This window comes from Danio rerio, chromosome 25 (genome assembly GCF_049306965.1).
Source record: "Danio rerio strain Tuebingen ecotype United States chromosome 25, GRCz12tu, whole genome shotgun sequence".
Taxonomy (NCBI): Eukaryota; Metazoa; Chordata; class Actinopteri; order Cypriniformes; family Danionidae; genus Danio; species Danio rerio.
The window spans coordinates 31,266,376-31,281,331 of record NC_133200.1 but is presented as its reverse complement, the minus strand read 5'-3'; the positions used below and the strand labels follow the sequence as shown (position 1 = coordinate 31,281,331).

The following is a 14,956-nucleotide window of genomic DNA, read 5'->3' as shown; positions in this document are numbered from 1 at the left end:
TGTTTTATTTTAAACAGCTTATTTTCTCTTAAATGAGCACAAACAGTTTCTAAAGTAATGGACTGCCTTCATTATAGATCTGTGCATTCTTACAGAGACACCTCTGTTATCAAACTAAACAAAACATAAGATTCATTGCTGCTCACTTGTTTGATAACAGAAGTGTCCCTTTAAATGGTGCGTACAGACGCTGATCTGGGATCAGTTTATTGTATGGAGCGCGTCTGTCAGTCAGCGCTTATACATGCATTCACTGGTTCAGAGGTTGCAAAGTGAAAGTCGACGATCAGCGCACAGTAATGTAAAGAAAGTGGGGTAGAATGGTAAAATATGGGAGAATTTCAGCAAAAACGGGAGGGTTTACGTGAGTGAAGTGAACAGGAAGTGTTTGTGGAGAAACAGTTTTGCGAGGGAACGCAAAACATTTTTGCGAGATAACGCAAAACTTTGCGAGGGAACGCAAAACATCTTTGCGAGGGAACGCAAAACTTTGCGAGAGAACGCAAAAACTTAGAAATATATATTTTCCTCCCACCCATTTTGTTCTTTCACCCATTTTTTTTTTTCACCCAGCCAATTTTTTTCTCTTCCACTACGTCCCTTCCGAGGTTCCGTAGTGATACAACAATTACAGTGGAGCATTAATTAAATTCACAGAGTGAAACAAATCATCCACCCACACAGTTGAGAAGTGGATGGGCACAAACCAATAAAAAAAATTCATACATTTTTCTTTCTTTATATTCATGTTATATGTTTTGAAACCAATTTTGTTTAGTATAATTTGTATCTCAATTTTAATGTATTTTTTTCTGTCCATTATCTACTTGATAAACAAGAATAACGAATAACATTAGAGGTGAATTGCTTAAAAAGACGTCTGCTATGTGCTTCGGTGCCAAAGCACAAACTGGTTTGTTAAAAAAATAATAATCTAGCCTAAATAAAATGAAAGTGAAATATTTTTTACTGTTAATGACAAAAACCATTTCGCCAGTCAGTTCCAATTTAATTAGTTTAATAAAGTAGTTATAAAACTCTGGACAGGCTTTTACAATATATTTGCAGACTTGAACGTGTTTCCAAAAACCTTAATTCACGGCAGCACCATTGGATATAACTGAGACATGATGTGCTCCAGTCAACTCATTGTAAAGAATGAAGAAAAATGAAACATTCTCGCTTATTTGCGATGGTGTTGTGAAGCGTCGCACACATAGTTGTCGTGAACTATGCCACATTACACAAGAAGAAATGATTTAAACAGCGCCCATTTCTCGTTTATGAATCCCCATGACACTCTACGTCAAAGACATTAAGCAGAAATTGTGGTGGTTTTTTGGTTTTTCTCTTAGTGAGTCACACTCAGTCTGGAGGTTATGAATATGAGAAGAGTATACTTTATTGTCGACAACAAAGGAGAATTTTCAGGAGACCCTCAGTAGCATCTCTGTCTGAAAAATCCTGTCTCACTGATGTTCTGGCCTGCTTAAATACTCTTTTACAACAGTTTTTTCCTTTGTTCTTCATATGTCACACAAGATCCCTCCTATTTTAACCCCTGACCCCTAATTCCACCTCTGAGATCTGTTTCCTGAGACACCTCAGGCTTTTTACCACTCTCTTTTCATCCATTTTTTGTTACCCTTAGTTGTTTCCTCATGCCATTCCCCCTTTCTAACTCTACATAACACCTTAATTGTTATAATGGTATGCACGTCTACAAGCAGATTATACAAATACAATTTGAATATATAGATTAACTTCCCACTTTAAAGAGTATAAAATCCACTTCAAAATCATGACAAATTCATGTACTCTAACCAGGGCTTAAGATCTCCTACTGTACCTTTAATGGAAACAAAACTGTATGAAATACCTTCAGGCTACATGAACAAACTCCAGTTGCAAGTCCAATGACTCCCTGATCAGTTACCTTGAAATAGAGTTGATAAAAAGTAGTAAGTATTTGGAAAAATATAATAATAATGAATAATGAATAAAAAACACTTCCAGTACAAATGTGTACAACCATAATATTCTCCTCTTAAAGGGCTAGTTCACCCAAAAATGTCAATGCTTTTAAAAAGGGTGGTTCTCCCAAAAATGAAAATTATTTTATTAAAAGGTTCACACCCCAAGAAAAGGAAATAATTTTATTTTTTAATGCATAGTGCACCCAAAAAAGTAAATGTACTCAGCGTTTACTCACCATCAAGGGGTTCCAAATTCTTGTAAATTATGTAAACTAGTAGTGTTTTGTATCTACCTTTATTACACAAAAGTTATTTTGAAAAATGTTTGATACTGATAGACATTAACATTCATAGCAGGAAAAAAATAGTAAGGATAATGTTTACAAGATGGTCAGTAAATGATGACAGAATTTTCATTTTGGGTGAACTGTCCCTTTAATTACTCATTATAATGTCAATCCAATCATGTCTTTAGGTGCGGTAAACATTGAATAAACTGACTTCATATTGACTTCAGATTAGTGAGTTATTAGAAAATAATGCCCACATCATATGAGCTTAGGTCTCCCTATAATTCAGAGGTCCGTCATGTAGTAGTCCTTACTTAAATTACTGTAGCTTTCTGGTTTAGCTTTTAATCTGAATTTGTTATGTAAATTAGTAGTGCTTTGTATTTACTTATTTATCATATATACTATATTTTATTCAAGAAATTTTGTATTTAACAAAATTTTATGTCATTTAACTCATTCTTTGGTGCATTTTTTTTTTTTTATCTGTATCAGCTATGGCAGTGTTTCTCAACCACGTTTTTGGAGGACCACCAACACTGCATGTTTTGTAAGTCTCCTTTGTCTGTTACACCCATTACAGGTCCTCTGCTAATGAGCTGATGATCTAAATCAGGTGTGTTTGGTTAAGTAGACGCGGAAAATGTGCAGAGCTGGTGGTCCTCCAGGAACGCGGTTGAGAAACACTGAGCTATGGCACCATTTAGCCAAATTTTAGTACAATATATAAAGTGACAATTTGTCAAACAAACAGAAAAACAGATTCATCCAACCAACACTGGAATGTTTTTGTATCGCATCTTAAATATATATACTTTCAAAATCTGAAAGCCTGATAAATTACCTCCGTTCCGGAGAAGTAAATGCTGTGCAGCATCTTGCAGTTTCCCCCAAGCTCCAGCAGGGCTTTATCACTGAGAGCAGAGCAGCCACGCAGAGAAATGACTTCTAAACATTTACAGTGTCGAGCCAAAGCCTGAATCCCTGAATCTGTCACTGCCGTGCAGCCCGTGAGATCAACCACCTGAAGATAAGGGCAGCGGGGTGCCAACACTTCTAGACCTGGTGGAAACAGAATTACAGGAAACGTTCTGAATAATTTAAACTGAGCTAAAACAATTGATTCAATTTAAAGGAACACTCCACTTTTTTGGAAATAGGCTCATTTTACAACCTCTCTACCATTTTTAATCCATTCAATCAATCTTCAGGACTGGCAGGAGCACTTTTAACTTAGCATAGCATACTTCATTAAAATGGGTTTAGACCATTAGCATCTTATGCAATGATGTTGCTTTGTTACCTAGCTGGGGTCTATTTTCAAGGTATGGCAGCAAAGTTCCTTGATCATTAAATCATAATGAGAGTACAGTTCTCAGCCGTATCAACCTAGAAAACAGTAACTTTTCATTTTCTATAGTTCTTAGTACCCAATGTAACTACAGAAGAGTCAAGCTTTAAATAGAAAAACTAGATAGTAATGTTTGAACACAAACTTTATGGTGGCTTGAGGAAGCCTGTTGGAAGCAGTTTAATTAGTTTGAAAAGGTATCAAGTCGGCTAAAAGAATGTTTAACATCCCTGCAGAAAACAATGCAACCAATGTAGAAAGTGAAGCAAGCCAGTAAAAAGCTTTAAAGTTGATCCCTGTGTCTGAGGTTTGAAATAGCATGATAATTCCATGACTTAGCATGATTCTAGCATGAATAAACATGTTTCTAACACAAATTAGCATGTTGTTAACATGATTCTATTATAACTAAGCACGCTGTTAGCATGATTCTAGAATGAATAAATAGGTTGTTCGCATGATTCCAACATGAATTAGCATGTTTCTAGCATGAATTAAAATGTTTTAGCATGTTTCTAGCATGATTCTATTATGGATTAGCATGTTGTTAGCATGATTCTGGCATGAACTAGCATGTTGTTAGCATGATTCTATCATAAATTAGCAAGTTGCTAGCATGATTCTAGCATGAACTAGCATGTTACTAGAATGGATTAGCATGTTGTTAGCATGATTCTAGCATGGATTAGCATGTTGTTAGCATGATTCTAGCATGAATTAGCATTTTGTTAGCATGATTATAGCATGGATTAGCATGATTCCAACACGGATTAGCATGATTCTAACACGAATTAGCATGATTCTAGCATGAATTAGCATGTTGTTAGTATCATTCTAGCATGAGTTGGCATGTTACTGGCATGTTTCTTGCATGAATTAGCATGTTGTTAACACGATTCTAGCATGGATTAGGAGGATTTTAGCGTGTTCCTAGCATGATTCTAACATGAATCAGCTTGTTTCTAACAGGAATTAGCATGTTGTAAGCATGTGCTAGCATGACTATCATGTCACTAGCTTGTTGCTAGCATGTTTCTAGCCAGATTAGCACATCAATAGGATGTTAAAACTTTTAGAATGTGTCAGAATAGTTAGTCACAGTCTGTGGGACTCTTGCTAGGGCGCTGAAATTGGTTGCTAGGGAGTGGCTAGTAAGTTTAAAATTCATCAGTGATTGCCTGCTGGCTAGACTGAGCTGAATGAGGCAAGACTCTAGTCTGTATGACAGTCTGATGCAGAGTTATGAGCTCACAAAGGTTGACTCGATGTTAAGTGAATGACAGTCTTTTACAATTGAAGTCTATGGTACAGTTGCTAGGGTGCTGAAATTGGTTGCTAGGGAGTGGTTAGGAATTTTAAAGGTATTCAATGGTTGGCTGCTGGCTAGTCTGAGTTAGATGAGGCCATTCTTAAGTTTGCAGGACAGTCTGATGGAGAATTATGAGCTCACAAAGTTTGACCCAATGTTAAGCTAATGGGACTTTTGGGAATTTTCTGGGTTGTTTTTTGGAAAACTGAAAGTCGAATCAGTTAGAAAAGATATAGCAACCCGAGTCAGACCAGTTTGAAGGTCTGACAAAAGTTTGAAGTGTGTAGCTTGAAAGGCTCAGAAGGCGGAAGAAGAGGTTTATGCAGAATATCAGAACGGTGGCTTTCTCAACCACAATAATTATCAAAACTCTTTTTTTGAAACCTTTGAGCATGATGCTAATGGTCTAATCTGATTCAAGGATCTATGCTAAGCTAAAAGTGCTCCCACCAGACCCAGAGATCGACTGAATGGATTTAATAATTGTAACTGTGCTATTTTTAGCTTTAACAGAAACTCTTTAAAAGCAGATTGTTTTTTATCATAAATACCAATTTTGAAATGTCTAATTTATTGATTACTGATTCATTGGTTTGTTCCAGTGTTCAACACAAAGAAACATGCATAAAATGTCTTATTTATTACTATTAATTTACCGTTATAGTTATTTATTGTTATTTATTGTAGCTTTAATTTATTTGTTTTAGTCATTTGATCGAAATACAAAATAAAAAGCACTCAAGTATTGTAAAGATTTTAATCTAGTATTTATGTTGTATTTTATAAGACATCAGTTAAAAAAAAAATACACTCACCGGCCACTTTATTAGGTACACCTATCTAACTGCTCGTTTTCGCAAATGTCTAATCAGCAAATCACACATGGCAGCAACTCAATGGATTTAGGCATGTAGACGTGGTCAAGACGATCTGCTGCAGTTTAAACAGAGCATCAGAATGGGAAAGAAAGGTGATTTAAGTGACTTTGAAACTGCTGATCTACTGGGATTTTCACGCACAACCATCTCTAGGGTTTACAGAGAAAGGTCCAAAATAGAGAGACTATCTAGTGAGTGGCAGTTCTGTGGGTGCAAATGCCTTGTTGATGCCAGAGGTCAAAGGAGAAAGGCTAGACTGGTTTGAGCTGATAGAAAGGCAACAGTAACTCAAATAACCACTCGTTACAACAGAGGTGTGCAGAAGAGCATCTCTGAACACACAACATGTCGAACCTTGAGGCGGATAGGCTACAGCAGTAGAAGACCACACTGGGTGCCACTCCTGTCAGCTAAGAACAAGAAACTACAACTCATACGGGCTCCCTAAAATTGGACATGGAAGATTTGAAAAACGTTGCCTGGTCTGATGAATCTTGATTTCTGCTGCAACATTTGAATGGATCCATCTTGTATCAATGGTTCAGGCTTGTGATGGTGGTGTAATGGTGTGGGGAATATTTTTTTGGCACACTCTGGGCCCATTAGTACCAATTGAGCATCATGTCAACGAAACGGCCAATCTGAGTTGTGTTGCTGACCATGTCCATCCCTTTATGACCACAGTTTACCCATCTTCTAATGGCTACTTCCAGCAGGATAACGCACCATATCATAAAGATGAATCATCTCAGACTGGTTTCTTGAACATGACAATGAGTTCACTGTACTCAAATGGCCTCCACAGTCACCAGTTCTCAATCCAACAGAGCATCTTTGGGATGTAGTGGAACGGGGGATTTGCATCATGGATGTGCAGCTGACAAATCCACAGCAACTGCTTGATGCTATCATGTATAACCAAAACTAAAACTAGTACTAGTAAAGTGGCCGGTGAATGTATATTTTATTTTGTGAACAAAAATATTAGCTGTTACTAATTACATTAGAAATAAAAACATATATTGAGGGAGTAAAAAACCTTCAGATGTGATTTCTGCACATCCTCTGAGCAGAATCGTCCTCAAATGTAAACTGTTGATTTGTTTGAGGGCAGAATCTGAAATTTTGCAGTTTTGCAGATCCAGTGTGTGAGTTCCACTGTGTACGAGCTGAAACACAAACCATACACCCGTGAGAACACAAATGATGTGGACTGTATAATGTATTATTAATATAAATATTTCTCACCTGGCTGATGTTGGAGTCGGTGACTGTGCCGTAAGACGTCATAATGCGCAATAATCGGTCTTTAACGGAAGCAGGCAACATTCTGATGTCTTCATATTTCTCAGCACGCTGAGCAACGCTAAAAGCACACCTGTACATTGATTTGGATATAAAGAATTAACAGCATTAACGTTAGTTTAATCTATAGCCTAACGTTAGCTGTTTATTTTGTTACTTACAAGCTCATTAGGGAATCTATGGTAGCCATGGTTTGGTCCCTTCCAACGCTAGTTAAGTTATACACCTATATATGATTCACAAGCAATGTCCGTGCATTTTTATTTTATTAATTCGAGGAGGACAGCATCAGCTTTCCACATTCCATGTTCTCTGCCACATTGTTTTGGTTTTCTGGTAGGCGGGGCGCGAATTACGTCATTCACACGCGACAAACATAGCTGTAAAAGATAAACAAATGCACAAAGGTTTTTTTTTTATATAAACAATTAACGCGTATTAAATGTAAATAAATGCTGAATTGTTTCAAATATCATTTGTGAATATAAATGGTCAAAATATGATTGAAATTAAGTTATTCACTATACCAGATATGTATGCAAAATTAAAGATAGACTTTCTGTGACCTCTCAACTCAGTAACGTTAGTCTATATGAAGATTAATAAATCAGGTATTAGGGTAGGGTATTATATGTTGAATTAATAAATCATTTCGCTGAAAAATGAACTAGACTATACAGTGTATAACTATTTAAGACTCAATTAACAGTATTTCTGTAAATCTTTGTAATATCATCATGCTAATCTTGCATTAAAGACACGTGACAAGATTTTATGCTATATAGATTGATCCATCATCACTAACATTTTAGTAGATGTCCATTGTAAATCATGGTAAAAACGTGTGATGTTATTAGTATTCACTCAGAAAATAAATAATACACATGCTAACATGCTGTGCTTGAAACCCCCTTTTCCTTTTCTTAAGACTTAGCCTACACATCAACCCTAAAAATACATACAAATGAGTTTTCTTGTTCACAGCATTGTCAGTGAATATAGCCATTTCTTCAATGTTTCATTTTACATGTATCATGTTTTGGCAGGCTTTAAAAAAACAGGAGCAATTACAAACAGTAAAACTACAGGTATTACAAAGTGTTTTATTATTAAAAAGAAAAACAACATACTTTTACAAAACTACAAAAATACTCACATTTTTACACACCAACAGAATCACAAACATCATAACATACAAAATAAAAGGCCCTACATGACAGCAAGTTTTCAGAATTGGCAGTCTCACAAATACTGGAGAACTTTGCTATTAGCAGCCGCTGAACTGGATGACCATCGTGCAAATAATGCATATAAAAATGTATCACAATCTTCATGTTCATGTAAACAGTTAAAAATGTGTCAACATTTCATTTGAGGTATCTTGTTTTTACAGGAAGTAAAAAAACATGACAAAAGTCCATTTGTTTCAATTTTAATCGGGGGGAAAAGGGTCTTTCTTTGCAATTCAAGTCTGCTTGAAGGTGATTTCCCTTTTTTCCTGATATTTCTTCTTGAATTCTTGAAAGAGGCTACACGGACCGATGACATCTGTGGCCTGGTTGGACTGTGTGCGCTTTTTCTTCAAGGGGCTGAAACTCCACACACCTGTAGACATACAAGCAGATTTAGGGTAACATTACAATAATTAAATATTTATTAATATTCCTAAAGAGAAGTTAAACTCCCTCCTACAATGTTAAAGTGTTAGTTTACAAAAAATATTTTCTGTCTTTAAATACTCTCCCTTATGTCGTTCCAAACCGAACACAAATTGTTATTTTAGATTAAATCTGAGAGCACTCGTCCTACACAGACAACAATGGTCCATGGCCATCGCTGTCTGCACCCCAGTCTATTGTACAGTTACCAACAACCATACTACTGAATACACCCCCCTCTCCCACTGTTCATCAACTCTGTTGCTTGGAACCCAGAATTTTGGAGACAAATGTTGGCAGGCGTGGTCAAAAGCGGTGTTTCTCAACCATGTTCCTGTAGGACCACCAGCTCTGCACATTTTCCATGTCTCCCTAACCAAACACACCTGATTCAGATCATCAGTTCGTTAGCAGAGACTGAATGACCTGTAATGGGTCTGACAAATGAGACATCCAAAACATGCAGTGTTGGTGGTCCTTCAGGAACATGGTTGAGAAACACAGATCTAGACCAGGAGGGTCTCAATCCTGGAGGGTCGGTCTACTGCAAAGTTTAGTTCCAACTGCAATCAGACAACTGGGCTAGCTACAAGCTCTTACCAGGCTTTCTAGAAACATCCGTGCAAGTGTGTTGAGGCAAGTTGGAGGTAAAATCTGCAGGATTCCAGCCCTTCAGGACTGAGTTTGGGCACCCCTGCTCGAGATTATACCTGCCAACATTTGTCTCTGAAGTTCTAGGAGACCGGGGATCTGAGATCAGAGGAACAAAGTTGACAAACGGGGGAAGAGGGGGGTGTATTCAGTAGCATGGTTGTTAGGAACTGTACAATAGACCAGGTTGCAGATGGCGGCGGCGATCATAAACTACATGAAAGTTGACTACTGCAGTACAGTACTACAGTAGTACATGACGTCACACACTTTAAAACACAAATTACTGTTATGTTGCCAAGTAGGCTATTAGACTACATTTGTTAGAATATAACATTAGCCGCGATTTACATCTGAGAATATTTTGGATTCGTGCCGACTGAGAAAGGTAAACCAATTATTATATCATAAGCTTTTTGTAGGTTTTTTTAAGTGTTAGTGTGGTTTAATATTGACTGCTGAGAATCCAAACACTGAAGAGAAAATCCATTGATGCGCAGCTCCACGGGTCCCGAACCATGCAACCTAGTGGCGATTGATGGCGGCGAGGGAAAAAAAAAAAGTCACGTAGGCTATAATCAACTTCTAAACGCAAGCACCCAGCTATTCAGTCAGATATCGCAGAGGCATTTCCAGAAATGGCCAGGTACAAAAGAGAAAGTGATAAAATGGAAGACATTGATGAGAAATGGAGCAACATATTTGGTAGTTAAGAATGCGCCGCTCCGCAGTGTAGAAGTGTTGTGCTTTCCGAGAAATGCGGGAGGCGGAACAGAAGCAAGAAACAGGATCTGCGCATTTGCGCTACAAGCACACCGTCTGAACGTGTATTGCTGGAAACATTATAATCCCAATTAGGTCTTCACTTAAACCGGACAAAGTCACCATGTTAGTTTTTCTGGCAAAGAATTTTAAATATAAACAGAAAACAAGGTGGAGAGAACCTACGCTGTTTTTTTAAACATTTGACTTATATTGTCACTAGCAGGCTAATATTTTTGTACTTCTTATAATAATTACTATTTATACTATTACTGATTAGTAAAGAGCCATTTAGGCTATTTGTTAAGTTCTCAAAAATGTAACATTTAATCATTATTATACGATTTCAATCAGTTCAAGTTATTTAATATTTAACTACAATATTTATCAGTATTGTGTTGTTTTATTAAAGAAAGTAAAAAAATAAACCTGCACGTTTATACGGATGTTTTATTAATTAATATTTAATTAAGTTATAAGTTATTTCTTAATTTTTACATAAAGGGTAATTTAACTAAGGTAGGCTATACTTTATTTCTTGGTGGTACGGGAGGAACATATTTGCCAGTGAATAATATTCTCTCCACTTAAAAAAAATAATAAAAAATTGAAAAATAACTTGCGAAAAGGATAAATAAATCACATGCAATAAGCCTAGGCTATATTGTGCCGACAAGAACAAGCCCTAAAACAAAGTCTAGAGAGAGAAGAGTTATTAATATGCAATTAATATTAGTTAATATTAATAATCATAAACATGAACTGCTTTGTATAATAAACGCCTTCACAATGTCGTGTCTACGATCTTTTCTGAAAAACAGATAATCCATGCAGTCTCCCCGGCCAGGTTTTCATCCGTTTTTTTTTTTCTTTCTTCTCGCTACAAACAATAAAGTATCAGCACCAGACCAGTGGTATAAATTATATTTTTCTTATTTCTTTTTGTTTTATTTAAAAAAGCATAAATGTTTAAAGTTTTGTATTGCATATTTTTAAACATTATTTAGCCTACATGCAGCGAGGTTGATGCGGCAAATCCCCTTTACTCATGCACTATACCCATTGCATTAATGACACTGTAAACTTGACTTGGCAGGCTAATAATCAGGGATTAAGTGTCCCAACTTGACACTGCTGCTGCATAATGGGATGTTTCTTATTACAACTGTTAGCAATGTCAAAATGAAAGCAAACATTAAAAAGGGTTTTGCGTTTTATCAATTGTTTAGTTTTATTAAGAATGAAAATAATAAATTATAATATTAATTATAGTGTAGACTACTGTGCAGTGTCCGACAAAACATTTTTATTAGGTTACTCTAAAAGGGGTTTTATCACGACATACATTGCAAACGGCTAACTTTATGTCTTTATTGGACACTTAAAAAAAGACTCGTGTTGCAACTGGTAAGCTCCGCTCTGCTGTTGTTTACCTGTGAAAAAGCAGTGCGAATAATTTACGTCAAATTATCGGCTTCTTTGATCGGCACTTTTGGGGTTAGCCGATCAAGCTATTTTTAGCCAATATCGGCCGATCAATCGGAGCATCACTACTTCTACAAATTATATTCAGTAAATTTTCTCAGCCCCCCAACAAGACTATTATATAAAACAGGATATTATTAAGCAATGAGAATATAAGTTCATAAAACAAACACGGTGATTTTATTCAACAGTTTCTTCTCCTTGTCAATTTAGGCCACGTGTTCATGAACCACTGATGGCATAGGGTCTGTTTTGAAGATATTTGAACAAGTTGGGACTAGGGATGGGCAGTATGACCAAAATGTTAATGTCACGTTATGAGAAAGTTTATTTCACGGTAACGATTTCTTTAACGATAAAGGTTTTTATAAAGGTATTTATGAAAAAGGACATGATCTTATTTGAATAATTAGCATTATTTTTAACCCAATAAATATAGTAAACAAAATTTGACTTTCTATGATCAAAAAAATCCACTGTACAACACACTTTTTATGTGGAGAGATATTATTATTATTATTATTATTATTATTATTATCATCATCATTTCTCCAGTAACGTCTCGTATATATGAGACATCCCAATAACAGGAAAATAAAACTTAAATTTGAAAATATGAATATGTAAACACTAAGGAAATATCGAACAATTACATTTCTTGTATAAACCTACACTGGCCTTACGGTGCAGTTACAATCATGTCATTGATTAAGTTAAGTTCGATATCTTAGTGCATCAACAATGCTTTCATACACAATTTTAGATTGACCGGCAGCTAGCTCTATGCAACTCTCACATGGTCACCCACTGAAGCTAAGTAGGATTGCGCTAGGTCAGTACCTGGATGGCAGACCACATAGAAAAGCTAGGTGTTGGAAAATAGGAATCTTTTTTCAATATTATTTTTGTCTCTTTTTCTTTTAATCAAAAATTATTTGTATTGGTCATGTAAGGGTCATATATTAACTGAACTTCTACTGTTGTTTGTGAGTGCTGTGCATACTAATTAGCATTTTTGCAGAAGTAGATAGATGTGGGTCCAAAATTAAATTCAGCTCTGCAGAAACTTCCTGTCTGAAGAGAGGTGTTAAAACTGAACACAGAGCACAGAAAGTTGTATGCTTTTTTTGTTGTGCAGAGAATTCGTAGAAAAAGTGGAAGTATGTCTAAGGTGCGGCCAATGGAGGACTAAACAATGACTGACAAATGACAAATTTCATTAAACTCCACCTGTTAATATCAGTTGTGTATATATGCTGGGAGTCAGGAAATGTATGTTAGTTGCGAACCTCTTGAATGTAATTCTTGTATTGCATTGGGGTAACGCAACCCAGAGCTCTGTCATCAAATTATTCATTTGTATGTAATAAATTACTAATATTTTTGACATTGAAGAAAACACTCTACAGACCTTTTTTTTATTAACCACGCATGGAATTGGCTTGATATTCCAACATAGGTTTTGCTGAAAAACTGCAGTTGGGTCCTAACACCCTAGTATATGGATGGGGACTCTATACTGCTCAGTAAGTGCAGTCTTTCGAATGAGATGTTAAACCGAGAAAAACAGCTGATCAGAGCGGTGTCTGGGTCAGTTAGATCCTTTCAAGGTACACCCAGCTCTGTAACAACACACCAGAAGCTGTGCCTAAATGACGGATGCTTACAGCGGTACTTTGAACTGAGCCGGTCCCAGTTTGACGACCTGTTGCCCCATGTCAGGAGGTCGATTTTCCCTCAGGACAAAGGCATTTGGTTAACTAACCCTTTAAGGCTGGGACACACCAAGCCAATGGTCAGCCATTGAGAATCTGTCAAGCTAGTTTGTTTTCTGCGTTTCATACATCGCCTGTCATGGTGCTAATATCAGAGGGAGTGTGCTTCGTCTGAAATCGCTAAATATAGTATGCTAAAAACAGTATGCGAGCAGAGTAATGGCCCGTTTCCACTGAGTGGTACACTACGGTTCGGTACACTTTTATATCCATTTCCACTGTCAAAAGACGCACCAGAACCAAACCGTACCGTACCACTTTCTCGGGACCCTTTCGAAAGGGTCCCAAACTGCAGAAAGGGTCCCAAAAGGTGGAGCTACACGCGCAGCTGAACGCTATTGGTTTACAGAGATACGTTATTCGTAGACTCAACAAGCCAGAATGTAAACAAAGGACCCGCCATGTTTGAAATACACAGCGAGAGATTACAGCGGAATTATATATGCATATGCAGCCATGGTCGATCCTGCAAAAAAAAACCTGTCGTCGTCATGATAAATAGCCACAAAGCCATGGAGAAGAGCGGATTTACCCTGTGCCGCGTAGTTTTTTTACGAGCCAGTCTGAAGCCCCAGTGGTTTCGCTTTCTTCTTTGCTCTCGCCGCGCATCTCTATCTAAAAAACCAAACTTCTTGAGCCGATGATAATAACATGCACTTGATTATTGACAAGCCTTTGGAAACCCGATGCTGTGAGAAGCTGACAAACGAGAGTGACACATTCAGAAAAAAAAGGACAAACGCGAGAGTGGAGCGCGGAAAAAAAAAGGCGAAGCCAAGGAACACGTTATTTCTTCAGCAAACGTGAACAAACTGCCTTGTTTTAATCTTTATTATCACCTTTTGGACTAATATGAACTGGGAATGATGGAATGACTCTCTAACAGAGGCTTCATGTGCTGCTGAAGATTAGACACAGATGAGAGGTTTTCACTGACTGTAGGCTATACTTTGTGTTGTTTTGAACCTAATTAATAACGAAATGTCTGCTTTGAGTAGTTCTTCTGTAGTTGGTAACATATCGGAGACTGTAAGGGTCTGTATGTGTTAATATATGTTCATTTATTTATTATTTAATATAATTACAGACGTTACAGTAGGCCATTTCGCACCGTCATTGATCTGCAGTTATAAACAAATCCTGTTAATAGAATAGTTAGTATTAAAGATTTATACAGAAGTGTTTATGTGTGTAAAGCGTCTGTTTTGTGAGAAGTGCTTTTCATATGATATGTGAACGACCTGTGCAGCTTTATTGTAGACATTTGAGCGAAAATGACCTCGACTGAAACTTTGTCATACACCACGCCCACCAAAAGGGTACCCTTGCTAGTGGAAACGCAAGCCTGATAAAGGTGACCCCTACCGACCCGAACCGTACCATACCAGTCATTGGAAACGAGCCATAATATGTCCAAATTCATAAGCTGGGTCTCATTTTAGAGGCTGCATCCTCCGAAGGATGCAGACTTCAAAGTTAAGTCCTTCCAAGTCCACACAAGCTGAACCGACCATTT

General features: G+C 36.9%; 1 protein-coding gene across 5 annotated transcripts in view; it reads right to left on the bottom strand.

Moving 5' to 3' along the window:
- amn1 (antagonist of mitotic exit network 1 homolog (S. cerevisiae)) overlaps positions 1-14,956 on the bottom strand; it is a 41,011-nt gene that overhangs the window by 2,513 nt on the left and 23,542 nt on the right. The window contains exons 4-8 of one of the 5 annotated variants that reach the window (XM_073942314.1): positions 7,271-8,714; positions 7,053-7,182; positions 6,844-6,973; positions 3,111-3,328; positions 1,880-1,936 (exon numbers count right to left, since the gene is read on the bottom strand). In XM_073942314.1, the coding sequence (XP_073798415.1) occupies positions 1,880-1,936; positions 3,111-3,328; positions 6,844-6,973; positions 7,053-7,182; positions 7,271-7,299 (564 nt within the window). In that variant the 5' untranslated portion in view covers positions 7,300-8,714. 5 annotated transcript variants of the gene reach the window in all.